Source organism: Suricata suricatta, chromosome 4 (assembly GCF_006229205.1).
Source record: "Suricata suricatta isolate VVHF042 chromosome 4, meerkat_22Aug2017_6uvM2_HiC, whole genome shotgun sequence".
NCBI lineage: Eukaryota > Metazoa > Chordata > Mammalia > Carnivora > Herpestidae > Suricata > Suricata suricatta.
The window spans coordinates 56,805,933-56,826,870 of NC_043703.1; the positions used below are offsets into that span (position 1 = coordinate 56,805,933).

General features: G+C 37.7%; 1 protein-coding gene across 10 annotated transcripts in view; it reads right to left on the reverse strand.

The window, feature by feature from the left end:
- RCBTB2 (RCC1 and BTB domain containing protein 2) overlaps positions 1-20,497 on the reverse strand; it is a 49,283-nt gene extending 28,786 nt beyond the window's left edge. For 2 of the 10 annotated variants that reach the window (XM_029936761.1, XM_029936755.1), the window contains exons 1-4: positions 20,307-20,395; positions 7,506-7,604; positions 5,088-5,185; positions 4,679-4,743 (exon numbers count right to left, since the gene is read on the reverse strand). In XM_029936761.1, the coding sequence (XP_029792621.1) occupies positions 4,679-4,720 (42 nt within the window). In that variant the 5' untranslated portion in view covers positions 4,721-4,743; positions 5,088-5,185; positions 7,506-7,604; positions 20,307-20,395. Of the gene's footprint in view, positions 1-928; positions 1,054-1,839; positions 1,907-4,678; positions 4,744-5,087; positions 5,186-7,505; positions 7,605-19,414; positions 19,544-20,306 lie in introns of those variants that run through there. The other 8 variants (XM_029936750.1, XM_029936753.1, XM_029936758.1 and 5 more) reach the window with 8 other exon arrangements.
- Between the last annotated feature and the right edge of the window lie 441 nt (positions 20,498-20,938).

The following is a 20,938-nucleotide window of genomic DNA, read 5'->3' on the forward strand; positions in this document are numbered from 1 at the left end:
TATAACCCAGCAATAGCAATGGCAGGAATTTATCCAAGGGATACAGAAGTGCTGATGCGTAGGGGCACATGTACACCAATGTTCACAGCGGCACTTTCAACAATAGCCAAATCATGGAAACAGCCTAAATGTCCACCAACTGATGAAAGGATCAAGAAGATGTGGTTTATGTATACAACAGAATACTACATGGCAATGAGAAAGAATGAAATCTGGCCATTTGTAGCAACATGGATGGAACTTGAAGGTGTTATGCTGAGCAAAATAAGTCAGGCAGAGAAGGACAGATACCATATGTTTTCACTTATAAGTGGAACAGGAGAAACTTAACAGAGGACCAAGGGGGAAGAGAAGGGGGAAAAATAGTTGGGGAGAGGGAGGGAGGCAAACCATGAGAGACTCTTGAATACTAAGAACAAACTGAGGGCTGATGGGACTGGGGGAGAGGGGAAGGGGGGGTGATTGGCATGGAGGGGGGCACTTGTGGGGAGGAGCACTGGGTGTTATATGGAAACCAACTTGACAATAAACTATAAATTAAAAAATCTGAGGGTTATGATAAGATGCATAAACAGCCAACATGCCTATCAAACGGCATGTCTGGCCATTTCTCGTAATAATCACCATAGTCTTGCTTAATTTAAAGGAGCAAAGAATTTCCCAAGGCCTGTCTTTCCAGCTATTAAGTCAATCTTACAAGGAAAGAGTTATGGTAGAAAGCTGACTGGACTAGCTACTTATTTCCTAAGACCTGAAAAGGATATTTTCCCCTCCACCCCTCCACCTTAGGAGCCAGCTGAGTATGTGTATGTGTGTGCATATATATATGATATATATACACATGTGTGTATATATGTGTATATACATATGATGTATATATAGATATAGATGTAGATATAGATATAGATATGATGATGAGTTGGCTCACAAGATTATGGAGACTCAGAGTTCCATGATCTGCATCTATAAGCTGGAGACCCAGGAGAGCTGGTAGCATAATTTAGTAAGTCCAAAGGCCTGAGAACCAGAGGAGACAGTGATGTACATCCCAGTCTGAGGAAAGGAAAAAATGAAATGAGACAACCCAGATCAATCAGTGAAACAGGAAAAAAGGGATGAATTCCTCCTTCCTCTACCTTTTGTTCTCTTCAGCCCCTTAACAGACTGAATGATGCCCACCCACACTCGGGAGGGAAAACCATTTACTGAGCTCACCACTTCAAGTGCTATTCTCTTCTGGTAACACCCTCACAGACACACTCAGGAGCAATGTTTAATCTGGGCACTGATGGCCCACTCAAGCTGACACATAAAATTAAGCATCATACCACATGGAAACACAAGTGACTATGGAGGCAGAGACTAGAGCAATCCAGCTACAGGTCCAGGAACACCAAAGATTGCCAGCAGCCACTAGAAGCTGGGAAGAAGGAAGGAAGGCTTCTTCTCTAGAGCCTTCAGAAAGTATGGCCCTGCTGACACCTTAATTTCAGACTTGTAGTCTCCGGAGCTATAAAAGAACAAATTTCTATCGCTTCAAGCCACCCAGTTTATGGTACTTTTTGAAGGCAGCCCTAAGAAACTAATACAGGGTAAGCAGCTTGCAACTGTTCACAGCATCATCCTGAGTTAATGGCAGCACCTGCCCAGGATGAGCTCCCCTGATGCCAAATGCAGCCACTTTTCCTCACCAGGCCATTCAAGTTCTAAGACCCTGCCCAGAGAATGATGACTTCTATTATCTTTTGGGAAGCACCCAAGGCCACTACAGAGTTAAGGACAGAATCTTGTTAGCTAAGGGTTAGCTTTTACTCTATGCTTCTATTGTAAATCACCCACCTCCTTATATCATGAAGGAATCTTATTTTCTATGGGGTCTTCATTTTATTTATCTTCCTATTTAAGTCTATAAAATTTCAAAAGAACAACATTTGGAATGTGGCATCAAATATTTAAAAATGAACTAATGTGCTAGTTAAAAGAATTCTTATATATTATTTCTAAACATCACAATTGTAGGGCATAGATATTGGTATCCTCATTTTAAATGCAAGTAAACTGAGGCACAAAAGGACTAAGTAATCCTCCATCACTTGCTTCTAAAGATTGCTTTCCACACACCACATGTTGCAGAGAAAACAGTTCATCTAAAGCTATACCTCTGGTAGACCTAGTGCTTGCAATCACAGGGCTGTGGCTGTTCTCAAAGTCCTTATTCAACAGGGCAGTAATCCACACTGTGCGTTACCGCCCATAAACAAGGCAGATGGCAATATACAATGAGAAAATGAGGATTCCTACCTTGTTTTTTCCTTTCAAGCAGATTTTTGGATTTCAACCTGCCCTGCTTCAAAAATCAAGTGGTTTCTTAGACGACTAGATTCAGGATGTAAGTCCAACAAGCTCCTAAACTCTTGTCTACAAATCATTAGTTCTGAATGTTCTTCTTGGCCCACCTGTACCAAACCTCTAGTAGCCACCCCATGACTCTACTAACCACTGGGACTCGTGTGTGTGTGTGTGTGTGTGTGTGTGTGTGTGTGTGTGTGTGTGTGGTGATGTCACCTGCACTCATTCATTTGTTAAAGGATGACACAGGTCAAAAGAACATCAGGTCTGACAGTATTATTGAACATGTACTGAGTGCCAGGATCTAAAGATATAAAAATGAAACATAATCATTCCCTTCAAGGAGCTCACAATTTAATAGAAGACAAATACTTGCAATATAATCTGAGTACAAAGGAGGTGTGAATACATTGCTTTTAAATATCTGTCAGACTGGCTCCGGGAGGTTAGTCATCAAAAATTCATTTTTTCTAATTCTTGTGGGGGAGTTATTTCATAGGGAAACTGATGACTTACTTTATGAAATGCATACAATTACTCTTTTTGAGGTATATATTCAATATCAGTCTCAAGGAACTGTAACATCTTTGTTCACAGAAGAAACATACATTTTTCATTCCAACACATTCATGAGTATATAGAGCTATACACACTATATGTATTGTAAACATGCACATATATGGTATGTATATGTATACTATGTGTATATAATAAGAGTGTAAGTAGCAAAGGGTTCACATTCAGCACCTTGTAGGAGCTGCAGATGCCCTGCATGACAGCAGCCATCTCTCCAAAAGGCACCCGACCACCTCTGTGCCCACCTGCTAAATAGGACACTGGCCGAACAAGAGCCAAGGCAGGCAACAGACAAATCTGAATGGGGAAAAACCACTGTCAGGGAATGAGAGCTTAGCAGTAGACAAGAGAAGTCATCTAGACATGTCCCTAAAATTTAGTGCTAATTTGGCCCAGGGAACCTTCCTTCCTGCACACAATATTATTAAGGGCAATAACTATTTCCTGGACAGATTTCCTTTACTACTCTGCTCACATCTGCCTCCCACCCCCTTATCTTTCACTGGCATCTATTTGGGAAATACAAAGTAGTGAAATTTTAACATTAGCGCAAAGAAAATATAATTAAGGAAACACAGCTCCATAAAATTAGAGACCAAAAAGCATTTTCTTATTCTTTTGAGTATGTGCTACCTGTATAACTCTGCTTCTCTAACAATATGAAAAATCAAACAGATTATGGTACTTCACCTGACTCCAGACAATTACTAAGTTGTCACAAATAAATTTAAAATACAGCATATGGCAACGGAACCAAAATTACCCATTGGGCATGCCTAAAAAAAAGTTATTATAAAAAAATCCACCAATATATTGCCATTTGAGGGCTTCCTGGCAATCTAACACTTTATATGTAATAGTTGTTTCATTGCTAATTCTGTGAGTCTGTTCTTTTATTTCACAAAATCTGTTGTTCCCAGGAAAAACTAGGAATTTTTCTATTAACATTTTATTAGATTCTCAAATTCTATACATTACTTTTGTAAGCTACTTTTGTATTTTCCTACAAGGGCTCATAAACAAACATTTCCATGGTAATTCTATGGCTCAGTTTCATAAGTTTTGCTATTTTTGTACACTATGCTGGCTTTGTATAATTATTTATATCTTTTATTATTTTGACCATATTTATTTTAAAAGAGCAGAAAACATAAAAATGGAAGTTATCAGGGCAGTTAATATTAAGATGTACTAATGAAGAACAGACATTATGTCAATTTAATAAAATTAACACAAGATGGGAAATGATGTGCATGCTGAAAGGTGTGAAACCTCTAACATCAGTTGGACACAGACTAGACTTAAGCTGGTTGACTGTAATGTTGAGCTGTGGTGGAAAATAAATAAGTTAAACAATATTTATGATGAACTAAAAATATGTCTTCTAAGATTAGGTATTTTATAGTTTTCTGATATCTTTGGAATGGAGCAAACATTGCTTAACTTAGACCCTCTGGCAGGGCGGTATTATCTGTGAAAGCAGGGATGGTCTGTACTCCTCATCCAGCTTGAAAGGCGCCATCTTTGGGAACCCTGATCTACCCCTCAGACAATACAGCCAGTTTTCCACTGACCCCTTTGGCATTCTACGTACCCACAGCAATTATGTTTGCATCTGAGTCACTACACTGTGAGCCCCTCAAAGACAAATACTATCTCACTGATCTTCCAATTGGATGACCAATAGATGTTTGATATAGGTTTCATGCAATAGAAAATACATGCTCCAAAGGCATGGTTTTTTTTTTCTAACCTTGCCACTTTCTCCATAGGAAAGCGAAAGCTCTTCTTCCATATGGACTCAGTCCTGTGCAGTCCCTAAGGAAAAAGTATGTGGTAAAATCAGGATCCTATACGTGGAATAAAACCAGGCAGGTTAAAATTATTTTATTTCCAATTAACAGAGAAAATAGGCTAAGCTCAAATATGGTAAAGGGAAGATAAGGGAATTAAGGTTTAGGCATGAGAGTTAACAGCTATAAAACCCAAAAGGTGTTTTAACTGTTCTGGAACTATCTTATGGTCTCTTATGGATTCTTCCTGCTAAGGTCTGGAAAATTAATCCCAGGATAAATGAAGATTTTTAAATCTATAAGGAAACAAGCAGAAAATTTTCATTTTACAGTTGACCTCCTCTAGATAAGGAAAAATAAGTTTTAGACCTTGGTTAAATTTTCCCTGGGATTGGAAAGTTCCAAATCACTGTGAAGAGCAGACTTATCAGTTTTCGGCTCCACTGAAGAGTATACGATTTGCTAAGCTGGGGAAGGAAAAAAAAAAAAAAAAAGGAGGAATGAATGAAAAAAATGAGGATGAATGAACACATATGGCTTGTTATCCTAGACTTTAACCAAAAATCTGCAACAATAAACCAAGTAAGTAGCAGCAGCACTCAATGTTCTTGCCTTAATTAACCATCTCTGCAGTAACTATTTTCTACCACATGGAGTAACAGGGGAAGCTGTTCTAACAAAAGATATGCAGTATGTCTGGACTATGGTTCAATCATTACACAGTTAACTATCCCATCACTAAAAATGAGTATAAAGAAATAATCTCTCTCCTCCCCCCCTCCCCGCCAAAGCAACTGAATGAAATCATATTTAATAATATTGGTATTTCTAATTTATTAGTTTGGGTTCTATTTACTCAAACAAATACAATCCACATTTTAAGGGGACTAACATCAGAAAATTTTATCTGATATTATTTATAAGCAGTTAGAGCCTTATAATAGAGAATGCTAGTAAAATTTTGTTCTCAAATGGTGTAAAAAGGTCTCTCAGAATATAAGGAATAATCACATATTCAGAATAAGTATAACTCAAACTATGACAACTGTCATAAATCACTGTTTCTAATGTTTAGACAAGATATGCTTGTTTTTAAAAGAATCACTTGGACTTTTCTCACTTATAAGTTTATAAAACTTGATCTAGTTGCCAATGTGGGAAGATAATTTCACGTGACAGTTACTTCTACTTGATCTGTCCTTCTCTGTTAATTTGCAAGCTTCATAAGAGAGGCAACCCTGACTCATTCATTGCTATAGCCACCACAGGACATGGTTCACAGCAGACCACAATACCATATATTGGTTGAATGTATCCTTTGAATACAGCTTTTTGTATATGGGAGACTGCCTGCATCGAAGATTCTTTTTGATTTGTTTCATCCTAACTGGATCTACATTTTGCCCCAAGTTTACTAGAATAAAAAACAAAAAGGAAGGAGAGGGAAAAAAGAAAGAGGAAGAGAAGAGAAAAAAAGAACAGAAGACAAAGGCAAGAGAAAAAAGGAAATGAATAAGAGGAGAAAAGGGGGCAAAGGAAGAGATGTGGCTGCTCTCATTGTGTTGTGGACTACCTTCATGCCTAGCAGAAGGGAAATCTTTGCAACATGCTAAGATCCTAGAACAGTAATCCTGGTTTATTGTTGTTTCCCACCCTCTCCCTCCACCAGTGTAAGTAACCAGTTTCATCAGTCTCTGGTTTATTCTTCCTGTTTCATTTTGCAAAAATAAGCAAATACATGTCTGTGTTTTTATTTCTCAATTCCTCCTTACACAAAAAATAGCATATTTGCTTTTTTTTTTTTTAACTCAGTTAACAATATATCCTGGAAATTACTCTATATCAGCTAACAGTTTTTTGTTTTGTTTTGTTTATTTAATCAACTGAGTATCCTAGATTTTAAGGAAGAAAATATATAGCTCTTTTTGGTGTCTTTGATCAATTTCAATAATAGGACCTCTTTAAAAGTTAGAATGGTGGAAGACAGCCCATTTTGTTTGACAATCAAGTTAAGACAGAATTGCATGAGTGATATATTGAAATTACCATAGTCAAAGAAATTACATTTGTAAGAGTCAATTAACATTAACTATAAGATTAACATAATTTCATCTTTATTGGTCAGAATGTTCTTGAAGATTGAAAAATGATTCAAGAATAAGTACTATTGTACAGTACTGTGAAAGACTGTTGAATTCTCTAGCATTGCAGAAAGTAGTTGGATTTTTTTCTAAGATTATTTCAGTGTGATACAAATAGAGAAAACTAGCTTCTCCAATTTGTACCAATTTGAGGAATATAATTTATGGAATATATGTGATGATTATAGTTATCTTATCCTATTTTCTACATGATTTCACCAGGGTATTATTACTCTCAATGTTATAGCAGTATATCAACATATACTTTTAAAAAATCCACAATATACAGAATACCATATCCATGAATTATAAGTAATAGTAGCAACAATAATAATGGTTAAAATAGACAGTAACCCTATGCAACCCTATGCCAAGTAGTAAATGCCTTATATTATCTCATTAAACTTTATAATAGCCAAAAGAAACAGAAACAATCATTGTCTCCATTTTATGGACATTTTCTAAAACAACCAATCATCACCAACCAGTCAGGGTTAGAGCCAATATCTGAACACAAGGTGGATTTCAAAACCCCTCTCTTGGACCCTCTCCTGTTTTTCAGGGATGTTTTAAGTCTTCCTATGTACGTTCCCATTTTATTTTGTACTGACTTACTGGGAATTTTTCCCTCCAAAAATTTTTGTACCTTATTGTTTTAAATTTCTGTAGCCCAGTATTCAGTCATCTTTAATCCTGTTCTGTCTAGATCCTTGTACAGCTGTCTTCTAGGATAAAGTTAATGTGACTGAAAAACATAAATACATAAATTCTATTAGAGAAAAACAGAAGGAAAAGAGTATACCACCTTGCCACTTCAACAAGCTTTATTTATTTGAAAGTATACAGTTTAAAAATTGTACCAAATCTTTATTAAAAAGTCAGTAGATACGCCCAATTATTAAAAATTAATACTGTAAAATATAACTTTTAAATATTATACTTTGTAAGTTTGGGGACCATGCTTCACCAATTTGAATGCATAACATGAAAAAAAAACCTCTAAAAACAGTTTAGTTTGTAATATGTCAACAAAGATAATGCAATGGAACCCATCTGTAATGTGAAAAAAAGCAAAACTTTCAAACCTTTGGAAGAAGGTATAGAAAACATTTTTGTGACCTCAGGGCAGGGAAAGATTTCTTAAATAAGACACAGAAGCATTAACCACAAAGACTGGTAAAGCTTACTACATTTAAACTTAAAAAATATGGCATACTAAAAGACAAAGGAGAAAACATGCCACAGAATGGGAGAAGATATTTTCAACATATATAACTGGTGGCTTGCAAAGAATTTGTACCCAGAATAAAGAACACCTAAAAATCAGTAAGAAAAAAACAATCCAATTTAGATATGAGCAAAAGACAATTGACAGAAACAATAAAGATATTAAAAGATGTTCAATTTCACTATGAAAATGCAATCACAATGAGACAGATCTCGCCCATCTGCCAAACTAAAGGGGGACAATACCTTGTGCTGGTGAGGATACAGATCAAAAAACACACTCATATTGCTGTAAGAAATGCAAACTGGTATAATCATTTTAGAGAGCAACTCAACAATACTTAGGCCAGAAGAGTGTCCTTCGACCTTTTTATTTCTTTTGATACATACATGTACCCAAAACAAGTTTCACAAAATAATTCTTACCCTTATTATATGATGTGCTTAAGGACATCCTTTTTTCTGTCTTACTCTATTCTACTGTACCCTACTCTGTCCTATTTTATCCTTTCCTATTTCATTAAAAAAATGCTGGTCTCAACTCACTAAAATAATTTCATGATCACTAAAAAGTAACACCTTATATTTAGGACAATACTGCCTAGATAAAACTCTAGAGCATATACACAATTCTTTACAATAGCAGAACACTAGAAATAGCAAACACAATTTTTCAACAGGATTCCTCTACATAATTTATGAACTGTGGCATGTGCATATCATACAGCAATTAAAATAAATTAGCTACAATCAACAGACAAAACTGCAAAATAATTTTAGCCAAAAATCACTAAGTCACAGAATGATACAAATGGTATACTATTTGATAAATTATTTGATCAAATTTAATAAAGTTTAAAACATGCAGAAAACAATACTATTTTAACGTGTCATGGATACTAACATATATATGGGTGGACTCTGATGGGAATTTTTTTTGTAAGAAAGTTTTGATAAGGGTAATGCCAAAGATCAAATTTTCCATGTAGTTTTTTCAATGAATTAGTATAATTGGCTTTTACATTGGACAAGACAGTTTTCAAGATATTAAGCTTAAATTATGGAAATAATCTGAGTATAAGTGAATAAGGTTACCTAATGTTAAAGAAAACACAATTTTGGAATCATAGTACATCCGTTCTAATATTGCCTCTACCATCGACATAAGAATTCGATAAAGGCTTGATAATCACAATTCATAAACCACAATCTCTTTTGCTATCAGAAAAATAAAATTCTATCAATACCAAAAGAAGATAACAAATAAATAACATAGACAAACTATAGTATCTTAAATGCCATAGAAGAAATTCCAAAATAGACAAAAAGTTCGCTATTAGCATATTAGAATGGCAAAAATCTATTTTCTACTTCTGGTCCAAAAGTGCTTACAATGATCCAGCAATTCCTCCTCTAGGTATTTACCCAAAGGATACAAAAAATACTTATTCAAGGGGATATGTGCACTCCAATGTTTATAGCAGCATTATCATCAGTAGCAAAATTATGGAAAGAGCCCAAATGTCCACTGTCTGATGAATGCATAAAGAAGAGGTGGTATATATACAAAATAGAATATTACACATCCATCAAAAGAATGAAATCTTGCCATTTACAGTGACATGGTAGAGCTATAGACTATTACACTATGACATGTGACTATATGACTGTTACACTATGACATGACAAATACCATGATTTCACTCATGTAGAATTTACAGAGTCCAGAGTGCTCACCATTACACCATGGAACCCCTACTCATGTAGAATTTACAAAACAGATGAATATGGGGGAGGGGTGAGAGGCAAACCAGAAAACAGACTCTTAACTAAAGAGAACAAACTGAGGGCTGCCAGAGGAGAGGATGGCAGTTGAATAGGTAATGGGTATTAAGGAGGGCACTAGTTATGATGAGCACTGGGTTTTGTATATAAGTGATGAATCACTAATTCTACACCTGAAACTAATATTACACTGTATTGCTAACTGCAATTTAGATAAAACCTTGAAAAAGGGAAAAAAATTTTAAATAAAACTGTTGAGGCGCCTGGATGGCTCAGTTAGTTAAGCATCTGACTCTTGGTTTTAGCTCAGGTCATGATCTCAGTTTGGGAGACTGAGCCATGTGTCAGGCTTCTCACTGACAGCACAGAGCCTGCTTGGGATTCTCTCTCCCCGTCTCTCTGCCCCTTCCCCAATCATGCAGATGCATGTGCTCTCTTTCAAAATAAACTTAAAAAACAAAATAAGGTTAAAATAAAATAAAGTAAAATAAAATAAAATAAGTTTACAAATTTCCCCCTTTTCTGCACTGGAGGGCAATGTTTCTTATAGACCCAGAAAAGAGGCTGGCCATCTTCACAGTGATAGTGTCACAGATTAAGGTCATTCCATACAATTCTTACTATGTGTTGTTTACTGTTTTTTTTCCTTACATGTGTTCTCCAACTTCCAACTTGACTCATGTATGTAGTTAATCATTCATATTAAAAAGTGCCTATGCTTTGCTATATAAGTTTCTTATGCATTACCTCATTTTTTGAAATGTCATTAAAAGAAAACTGTTATTATAGAATCACACTGTACTCATATTTGCCTTGCAATATAGAAAGAAAATGAGATAATACCTTTCCAAAGAAGAAACTCATGCCACTGACCTCTGCCTTTAGAGGACCTAAATTAGACACTAACAGGGCCAATGTTTCAAGTTTTTGCAATAGTAATTTTCAAAAGCAAATATATATTAACAAAGGTAATTTTTTGTATGACTTTTTTTTTCTTTCTTTCTTTCTTTTTTTTTTTTTTTTTTGCTTTTGTGCAAGTTCCATTCCAATGTGGGAAGCCAGCAATCATAATAGGTACATTACACAGTATACTGGGAAGTGATGGTACTGTGAAAATGAAAATGGTGCAAGGTGAGAGGGATCAGGAGCCTTGAGACTGATGGTAAGGTTTTCAATTTTGAACAGGGTGGTAATAGAATTTCCCTGAGCATATAATATCTGAGGAAAGACTTGAAGAAAGGAAGAAGTGCACTCTGATTACATTTAGAGCAAAAGTTATCCACACCCAAAATCTATCCATTGCTAAAGCTCTGAGGTAAGAAGTTCTGAGCAGAAAGGTGACAAGATCTGATTTTGTTTTGAGTCACACTAGTTCTATGTTGATATTTCTATTATTTTCTTTTTTTTAATCGTGATGTAAGTGACAAGCAACGTTAGTTTCAGGTGTATAATGTAATGATTCAACATCTGAATACACTGTGAAAAGATCACCACAATAAAACTATTTACCACAAGTTACCAAAAAAATTTTTGTTTCTTATGATGAGAACTTCCAAGATCTACTCTTCTGACACACTATTATGCACCTCTAATATTGACTATAGTCACTATGCTACTTATCACACTTCATGTCCTATTTATTTCATACCCTGAAGTCTGTACCTCTGGACTCCCTTCGTCCATTTCATCCCTCCACCAACCCCCTCACCCCTGGCAACCACCACCCTGTTCTCCGTATCTACGACTTTTGTTCATTTTATTACTTAGATTCCTCATATAAATGAGATCATACAGTATTTGCCTTTCTCTGATTTATTTCACTTAGCATAGTGACCGCAAAGTCCATCCATGTTGTTTCAAATGGCAAGATCTCATTCTTTCCTATGGCTGAGTAGTTTCCCATTGTGTATATACCATACCTTCTTTATCCATTCATCTGTCTGTGGGCACTTAGGTTGTTTCTATATGTTGGCTATTATAAATAATGCTGCAATAAACACAGGGGTAAATATATCTTCTCAAATTAGTGTTTTCATTTCCTTTCAGCAAAAACCCAGAAATGGAATTGCTGAATCATATATGACTTTAATTTTTTGAGGAACCTCTGTTTTCTATAGTGGCTGCACCTACTGACATGTCCACCAACAATGCACAAAGGTTCCCCTTTCTTCACAACCTTGCCAACACCTGTTATTTCTTGGCATACTGATAACAGCTATTCTAACTGGTATGAGGTAACATCTATTTGTGGTTTTGACTTGCATTTCCCTGATGATTAATGATGTTGAGCATCTTTTCCTGTACTTGTTGGCCATCTGTATGTCTCCTTTGGAAAAATGCTATTCAGATCCTCTGCCCATTTTTAATTGTACTATTTATTTGCCATTGAGTTATACAAGTTCTTCATATTTTTTGAATATTAACTCCTTATCAGATATATGATTTGCAAATGTTTTTTCCCGTTTTATAGGTTGCCTTTTCATTTTGTTGATGGTTCTCTTTGCTGTGCAGGAGCTTTTTAGTTTGATGTAGTCCCACTTGTTTATTTTTGCTTTTGGAGTCACATCCAAAAAACACTGCCAAGACCAATACCAAGAGGCCTACTGCCTGTTTTCTTCTAGTGTTATGGTTTCAAGTCTTACATTCTAGTCTTTAATCCATTTTGAGTTAATTTTTATGTGTAGTTTAAGGAGTCTAATTCTTGTGCATGTAGCTATCCAGTTTTCCCAACACCATTTATTAAAGAGGCTGTCCTTATCCACACTGTATATTCTATTCTTGCATCATGTGGTAAAAATTAGTTGGACATATATGCATAGGTTTATTTCTGGGCTTTCTATTCCATTCCACTAGTCTAGGTGTCTGTTTTTATGCCAATACCATCCTGTTTTATTATGGCTTCATAATTTTTGTTGAAATCAGGAAGCATGATACATCCAGCTTTGTCCTTCTTTCTCAAGATTGCTTTGGCTATACAGGGTTTTTTGTGGTTCCATACAAATTTTAGGATTATTAGTTCTACTTCTGTGAAAAATGCCCTTGGGACTTTGATAGGACTTGGAATGAACCTATATATTGCTTTTGGTAATAGGAGCATTTTAACAATATTAATTCTTCCAATCCATGAGTATGGAATATCTTTGCAATTATTTGTGTATTCTTCAATTTTTTCCATCAATGTCTTATAATTTGCAGTGTGCAAGTCTTTCACCACCTTGCTTAAATTTATTCCTAAGTATTTTGTTCTTTCCAATGTAATTATAAATGGGATTTTCTTAATTTTTCTTTCTTATAGTTTGCTAAAACTGATCTATGAGTTCAGCAAAGTTGCAATATATAAAATCAGTGCACAGAAATCGGTTGCATTCCTATACACCAACAATGAAGCACCAGAAAGAGAAATCAAGGAATCAATCCCATTTATAATTGCACCAAAAAACATAAGATACCTAGGAATAAATCTAACCAAAGAGGTGAAAAATCTATACATTAGAAAATATAGAAAGCTTATGAAAGAAACTAAAAAGGACACCAAAAAATGGAAAAATATTCCATGCTCCTGGACAGGAAAAACAAATATTGCTAAAATGTCAATAGTACCCAAAGCAATCTACATATTCAATGCAATTCCTCTCAAAATAACACCAGCATTCTTCACAGAGCTAGAACATACAGTCCTAAAATTTGTATGGAACCAGAAAAGACTCCAAAGAGCCAAAGTAGTCTTCAAAAAGAAAACCAAAGCAGGGGGCATCACAGTCCTGTACTTCAAGTTGTACTACAAAGCTGCAGTCATCAAGACAGTATAGCACTGGCACAAAAACAGACACTCAGATCAACGGAACAGAATAGAAAACCCAGAAATGGACCCACAAATATATGGTCAACTAAGCAGGAAAGAATATCCAGTGGAATAAAGAGAGTTTCTCTAGCAAATGGTGCTGGGAAAACTGGATAGTGACATGCAGAAAAAAAAATGAACCTGAACCACTTTCTTACACCATACACAAAAATAAACTCAAAATAGATGAAAGACCTAAACGTGAGACAGGAAGCCATCAAAATCCTCAAGGACAAAGCAGGCAAAAACCTCTTTGACCTTGTCCACAGCAACTTCTTACTCAACACCTCTCCAGAGGCAAAGGAAACAAAAGCAAAAAGGAACATTTGGACCTCATCAAAATAAAAAGCTTCAGCATAGCAAAGGAAACAATCAGCAAAACTAAAAGACAACCAACAGAATGGGAGAAGATATTTGCAAATAACATATCAGATAAAGGGTCAGTATCCCAAATCTATAAAGAATGTATCATACTCAACACCTAAAAACCAAATAATCCAGTGAAGAAATGGGCAAAAGATAGGAATAGACACTTCTCCAAAGAAGATATCCAGATGCCTGACCAAAACATGAAAAAATGCTCAACATCACTCATCATCAGGAAAATACAAATCAAAACCACAATGAGATACCACCTCACACCTGTCAGAATGGCTAACATTAACAACTCAGGCAACAACAAATTTTGGCAAAAATGCAGGGAAAGAGGATCTCTTTTGCACTGCTGATGAGAATGCAAACTTGTGCAGCCACTCTGGAAAGCAGTGTGAAGGTTCCTCAAAAAATTAAAAATAGAACTACTCTATGACCCAGCAATCACACTACTAAGTATTTATCCAAGGAATATATATATATATGCTGTTTCAAAGGGGCACATACACCCCAATATTTATAGCAGCACTATCAACAATAGCCAAAGTATGGAAAGAGCCCAAATGTCCACCAATGGATGAAAGGATAAAGAAAATGTGGTATATATATGCAATGGAGTATTACTCGGCAATCAAAAAGAATGAAATCTTGCCATTTGCAACTACATGAATGGAACTACAGGGTACTATGCTAAGCGAAATTAGTTAGAGAGAGACAAACTTCATGACTTCACTCATATAAGGACTTTAAGACACAGAACAGATGAACATAAGGAAAGGGAAGCACAAATAATATAAAAGCAGGGAGGGGGACAAAACATAAGAGACTCTTTTGTGGGGGGGGGGGGCTAAATGGGTAAGGGGCATTAAGGAATCTACTCCTGAAATCATTGTTGCACTATATGCTAACTTGGATATAAATTTAAAAAAATAAATCTTTACATATAGTCTAGGCGCTTTTCAAACTGCTGCTTTTGTGCTCGTTCCTGAGTGGGTCTGCATGCAAACCCTTTACGAGAAATATATTCATTCTATAAACCTTATGGGATTTTGGATGTGAGATCCATTTTCCATCTGGTTTTCAAGGCCAGATATTTGGGAGGCTCATCTCTTCACTGCAGGGAGACTGTCTCACATGCAACTCTTAATGCTTTGTTGTGAATATGCTCTTCAGCTAGTTCTCAGGTCTTTTTCAGAGGGAACTTTTCCATATATAGCTGTAGGTTTGGTATGTTCATGGCTGGAGTTGAGTACACCCACCATCTTGGACCACCCCCTAACATTTCCTATTAGAATTGTTTTCTTATAAATAAATAAATTCTTTCCACAATTTATTTCCAAATTATCTCTGTTTGGAACTAGATAACTCCTTATTCTTATAGACTATATTTTGAGAGTTTTCCCTGTACTCTAAGTAACTACACAATTGAAGACTGGTGGATAAGACCGTCTTTTGATAACTGAACATGACAAACATACCAATTCTCAATCCTCTTAAAGAACAGGTCAAATAATTCAGTGCCCTCCAACAAAGCATATAATAGGTAGCCTCCACATATTATTGTCGGTAATCAATATTAATCAGTCTGTTTGCTAGTAGGACAATGTGTCATATTACTTGGTAATACCTCTGACCCAAATAAAGACTTAAGCGGATTATAGGACATACATTCACTTGCCTAATTTATTCAACAAATGTTGATTTGGTGCCCGCAGAAGGCACTAAGCTGAAAGTAAATACATAAAAGAAAAAACAAAAGGAGCAAAAGGATATCCACCTCCCAGGTGTTTGTGTCAACATTACCCCAACACAATGGTATTTGTGGGCCTTAAGATCTAATAACCTAGACACACTGTATCTATGAGAGCAAAGCATTTTCCATGGAACTGATATTTTGCAATTGATCAGGAGCTTCTAAATGCTGATAACCATTCTTTAGAAATAATCCCTGAAAAAAAATCGTAATTTCTGCAAAGAAAGCCCAGTGTTATATATTTTTTAATCCAACTTAATAATATGAGGTCAATGCCAAAGCTATGCTTGAAAAATATATAAAAAAATTTTCTTGCAACATTGAACTCGGTTCCTTTAACAAATTCTCCCATCTGGGCAACACAGTTGATGATGCTTTTATAGTCAAAGAAATAGGACATTAAAGAAAATTAATGTCTTTTAGAATATCAGCACATAGTTTACACACCAGTGTGTTAATAAGCTCCAGACCAAGTAAATGTCAATGGAGTACTGATGATTCCCAACTATATGCTAGCTGAATCATTAAATGGCTGTCATCTGTGAGTTATGAGTGATAAAAAAATATAATATAAAATAAGAAATATGATCCCAATTATCATTTGCAAAGAAGGATGATAGCTGTAATTTACCTCCACTTGAATGAGAGGTCATAAGCCTGTGACAAATAACAGTGAAACACCTACACAGCTGCTAACTAGTAACTAGTGTGAGTCAATTAAAAATAGGATGGACAAAACAGAAAAACTAAAATCACAACTAAAAGTAAGGCACAGCCTCAAAGGAAGTGGTATTGCCATGTTTATGATAAGCATCAAACTATTTATAAAAATAGGATGGACAAAACTGAAAAACTAAAATCACAACTAAAAGCAAGGCACAACCTCAAAGGAAATGGTATTGACATGTTTATGATAAGCATCAAACTGACATAGAACACAGAAACATCATTGCTACTTTAATTAGGTTTGTAAAAAGGAAGGGTTCCAAATTTCACCAGGAGAGATGAGGCAGACCTTCAATCCCAAGCAAAGTTGTATTTAGTTTGAAGAGATTGCTAAGCTCATCAAAGTTAGCCTTTTCAGCTAAACATAGCAAAAGTACCCCTTTCAAATATGAAAAATTATCAAGATATGTGGATGTTTTATGTTTATACTAGCTAAAATGAATTGATACTTGAGACACTTGTAAATCCATTTGAAATTTAGGTCCTTATAGATGTAGTACAGTTAAAAAAAAAAAAATCCTAACATGCCTATGAAATAGAATCCTAGTTGTGAAAGATCCATGTTCCACAACATAAACATTCCTTCTTCATGGTCGGTTCTCTTAGCCTTGGCTCATTTCCATTTGGGATTCATTTTCTTCAGTATCATATACATTCAATACAATAGAGAACATATAATGTGACCACTATTCATGATTTACTTGCTATCTGTCATCCACTAGTACTTGTTAGCTCAAAATGTCTTTCATGTGGAGATATACATAATAGATAATAGCTCAGGTTAGATTAGCAAGGCTGAAGTCTCATAAGACACAAACTCCAGTGTCAGATCAATGCTGAAAAAAATCTATTATGCCTTAAATTTCCTCTCACATTGTTAAGATGGGATCACCATGTGAACTAGACACATATTCCTTCTGGATAATGAAAGTGAGAAGGATACCTGCCTTCCACTGAAGGACACTATAAATATCCCTTTGAGAGAGGCAAGCTATCTGCTCCTTTGAATAAATATTCCCATGCAGTTCTGTATTTTCAGCCTCAAACAGGAGTCTTTGATGTCATTCTGCAGCCCTGATAATTCCACTCCTGGTCTCAAATCTCTCTTATCTGGTCTATTTAGATTTATACTAATCCAACTCCAGCAAACCTAAAAAGTAGTGGTATCTCAGGGGCATTTTAATTTCACTTTAAGTGATAAAACCAAAATTAAACACAACAAACTCCTAAAGACTTAAGCAAACCCCTAAGTACCCCATATTTATAGCTCTGATTAATAGTTCTTTATATTTAAACATCGTGTTTGTAACCTGCTGAAGTAAAGGACTCAAAGGAAAACACACTTTACTATCTATCAGCTTCTTTCTCTAGGTCTTGCCTGGTTCATTCAAAAATCTCTAAGAGCAATAATTTAATACCTTAAAGCATGATATCATACCAGGTGACTCTTCAACACAGTTTCAAATAAAGAAAAGCAACTGAGCACTACTAGAAAACAACCTCACTAGTGAATCACATTCAGAGAAACATTAAGAAGCAATTGCAAAGTGCAATAATGTGTGCAGAAAATATATACTTTTCCTCAACACATCTGTAGTACTCATCTGGCTGGTCTCTTCCACTTAAGAGCCCAGTTTCTTCATTTGATGTGCTGAGTTAAACTATAAAATTCTCGGTAATTTTAACCTAATTTAAAAAAAGAAGTTTTTTTACCTGTATACTATAAAACATGGTTACACTTGTCACAATGATCATGCTATATGGGCCCCCATGAAAGATACAGTAGAGAATGGCAAGGAGCATTTTCTCCCAGAAAGATACTCAATTCTAATAATTAGTTCTCTGACTTGAACATCACCGTCAGTTTATTCTTCAGACCAACCATACCCATCCTATGTAAAATTGGAACCCACATCTGTATAGCACAATTTTCTAACATGATAAATAATCAAATATGTTTACTGTCAATCATTCTTTTCTAAAACATAAGCTCCAGAGAAAAGGGATCTTGGTCTATTTTGTTCACGGATATATCCAAGACACCTGGACAGGGCCTGATGCAAAGTAGTCACTCAATATTTGTTGAATGAACGAATGAATCCACATTGAGAATTCAGTACAAAATATGCTCTGAATATAGGGGAGGCAGAGCATACACATACAAATACATAATACCAGACAGTGGATAAGTACTACGGAGCCAAAGAGAACAGGGTAAGACGTTGGGGAGACACACAGCAGTAGCAATTTTAAATGAGGAAGCCACCTCTCTAAAGTGAAGGCAATTGAGATTTGAATTAAGGTGGGTGCCATACATATTTGGGCGGAGGGGGGAAATGGGCTTTGAGGACGGGAGAATTAGCAAATGCCTAGCCTCTAGGCTGCAGGCCCACTTGGTAAACCGAGCAAGCCCAATGAGGCCTGCATGGTGGGAGTGGGGTGTGCAAGAATGTATCATTTCAATTGCCTTTACTTATTACTTAATAACGTGTATAAACTGCCTAATGCCCTGGGAAACAGAGATTACCTTTCACCAAGAGTACTCAGATTCCCTGATAGTAAGTGCTTCTTCTATTTACCAGACCCCAAATATCTGTGTCAGCACATCATATAAGATTACAAGGCACAGTAATGACTTTGTCAAAAACCGTCCCAAGTACCCTCAGGAGTCCCGAAACTGACTTAACTAAGTACCACTGAGTAGGAAGGTGGAAAGCCAAGCAGGAATTTGGTACTAGAAGTGTGCGAAGCCAGGAGGCTCAGTAAACATTAAACAGTGCCGGTCATTCCGAGTCTGGGAGAAAGAGCTCAGTCCCAAAAGCAGTTTGTGAACTCTACCACTTTCATTCACCTCTAAGAAAGACTAAGTCCCAAGCGCGGTACAAGACAGCTCTGTGACAGGCGTTCTGTGACACTCCTGGACTCGAATTGCTCCGACATTTTATGTCACTTCCCAGAAAACAAAAACAAAAAAGTTCGCTCTGAACTCGCCTTCCAACTCAGGCAGGAAGTTCCTCCTCGGCCAAGGCGGAGAGCTTGGAAAGTTTTCAGCGACTGAAAACCTCTATTTCCGGGGCTGAGCGGAGCAATACCTTCCGGCTTAAAATAAAGGTTTTCGGCGATTCCTCCCATGCCTCCACAACAGCTTCCTCTAGCTTAGCCAAACTTTCTGCGCGGTCCCTCGACAACAGGACCAAAGTCGGAGGCACAACACTGAATTAGCAAGTTGGTTCGGGAGCTAGGTTAATGGGTTTCGGGTCGAGGCGACAGAAACAAAAACCGCAGACCCTACACGGGGCGAAGAGTGGGGTGGGAAGGCGAAACTCAGAGGCTGGCGCCACCGCCAGAGCCCGGGGCGACAGGCTGCCTCAGACCTGAGGCGAGGAAGCCTCGGAGCAGGCGTCGCCGCACACGACCCTCGCCCCTCGCCCCTCGCCCCGCGTACCACATCCGCCCGCAGGCTCGCACATGCGCAGTGCCGCCTGAGCGCGGCGTCTGGGTGGGGAAACAATCCCAGAGTCCCGCGCCCAGCCCCCGCCAGAGGATGTGCGCACGCGCGGCGACGCCTAGCTCCTAGGCCTGGGCGGGGGTATATCCCCGGGGGCAGCTCTCCAGCTGTCGCCGCGTTCCGGAATTCGGACAGCGGGGGCGAGGAGAAGTGGCCCTCAGCTGGGGGATCTGAGAGCGGCTCGCTGCGAGCCCGACGTCCCCTCTTGTCTTCGTACACCATCTGGTCCCCTTACCTCATCGCAGGCCCGAGCCGCATCCGCTCCGCCTTCTAGGTCGCTGTTACTGCTCGGCCGGGGGCCTGGCGCCGCGACGAGTTGGCGCCTCCCCCTGAAGTAGCCTGGTCTCGGCGGGTTGCGCTCGGGTGCCAGGCCAAGGAGGGGAAGGGAGGAGAGCGCACTCGAGAGGAGGGGGCCGGCGACGGCGTCTCGCCTCGCCCCTCCCCTCCTCGCCCGGCTGCCCACTACCGCCCCCACCTCTTCCTTGCCGACTCCCCCTCCTCTCCGAGCAGCCCCCCCAAACTACACCCTACCTCCCCCGCTGGCTCCGTCTCTGCCCTGTGGGACCACCCCCCCAACCTTCCCTAAGATTCTGGTACCCAAAGTCTTGGGAATTTGGAGTTGCCTGACTCGAAAGGATGAGGCGGGCAAATTGTGCTGTGGGCAACCTTTTCTACAATTCGTGTACCCCAGCCGGTCCCATCATCAGGGAGCTCAAACCACGTCTTAACACTGTTTCTCCCTGTTTCTCCCTCACTGCTGTGGAGTCTAAGTCCTGTACTCTTATAATACGAATGCTGAAATAATGACTGATTTGTCTTGAGGGGGTGGTGAGCTGAGTTACCTTGGGAACAAGGTCTTCCGGGAAA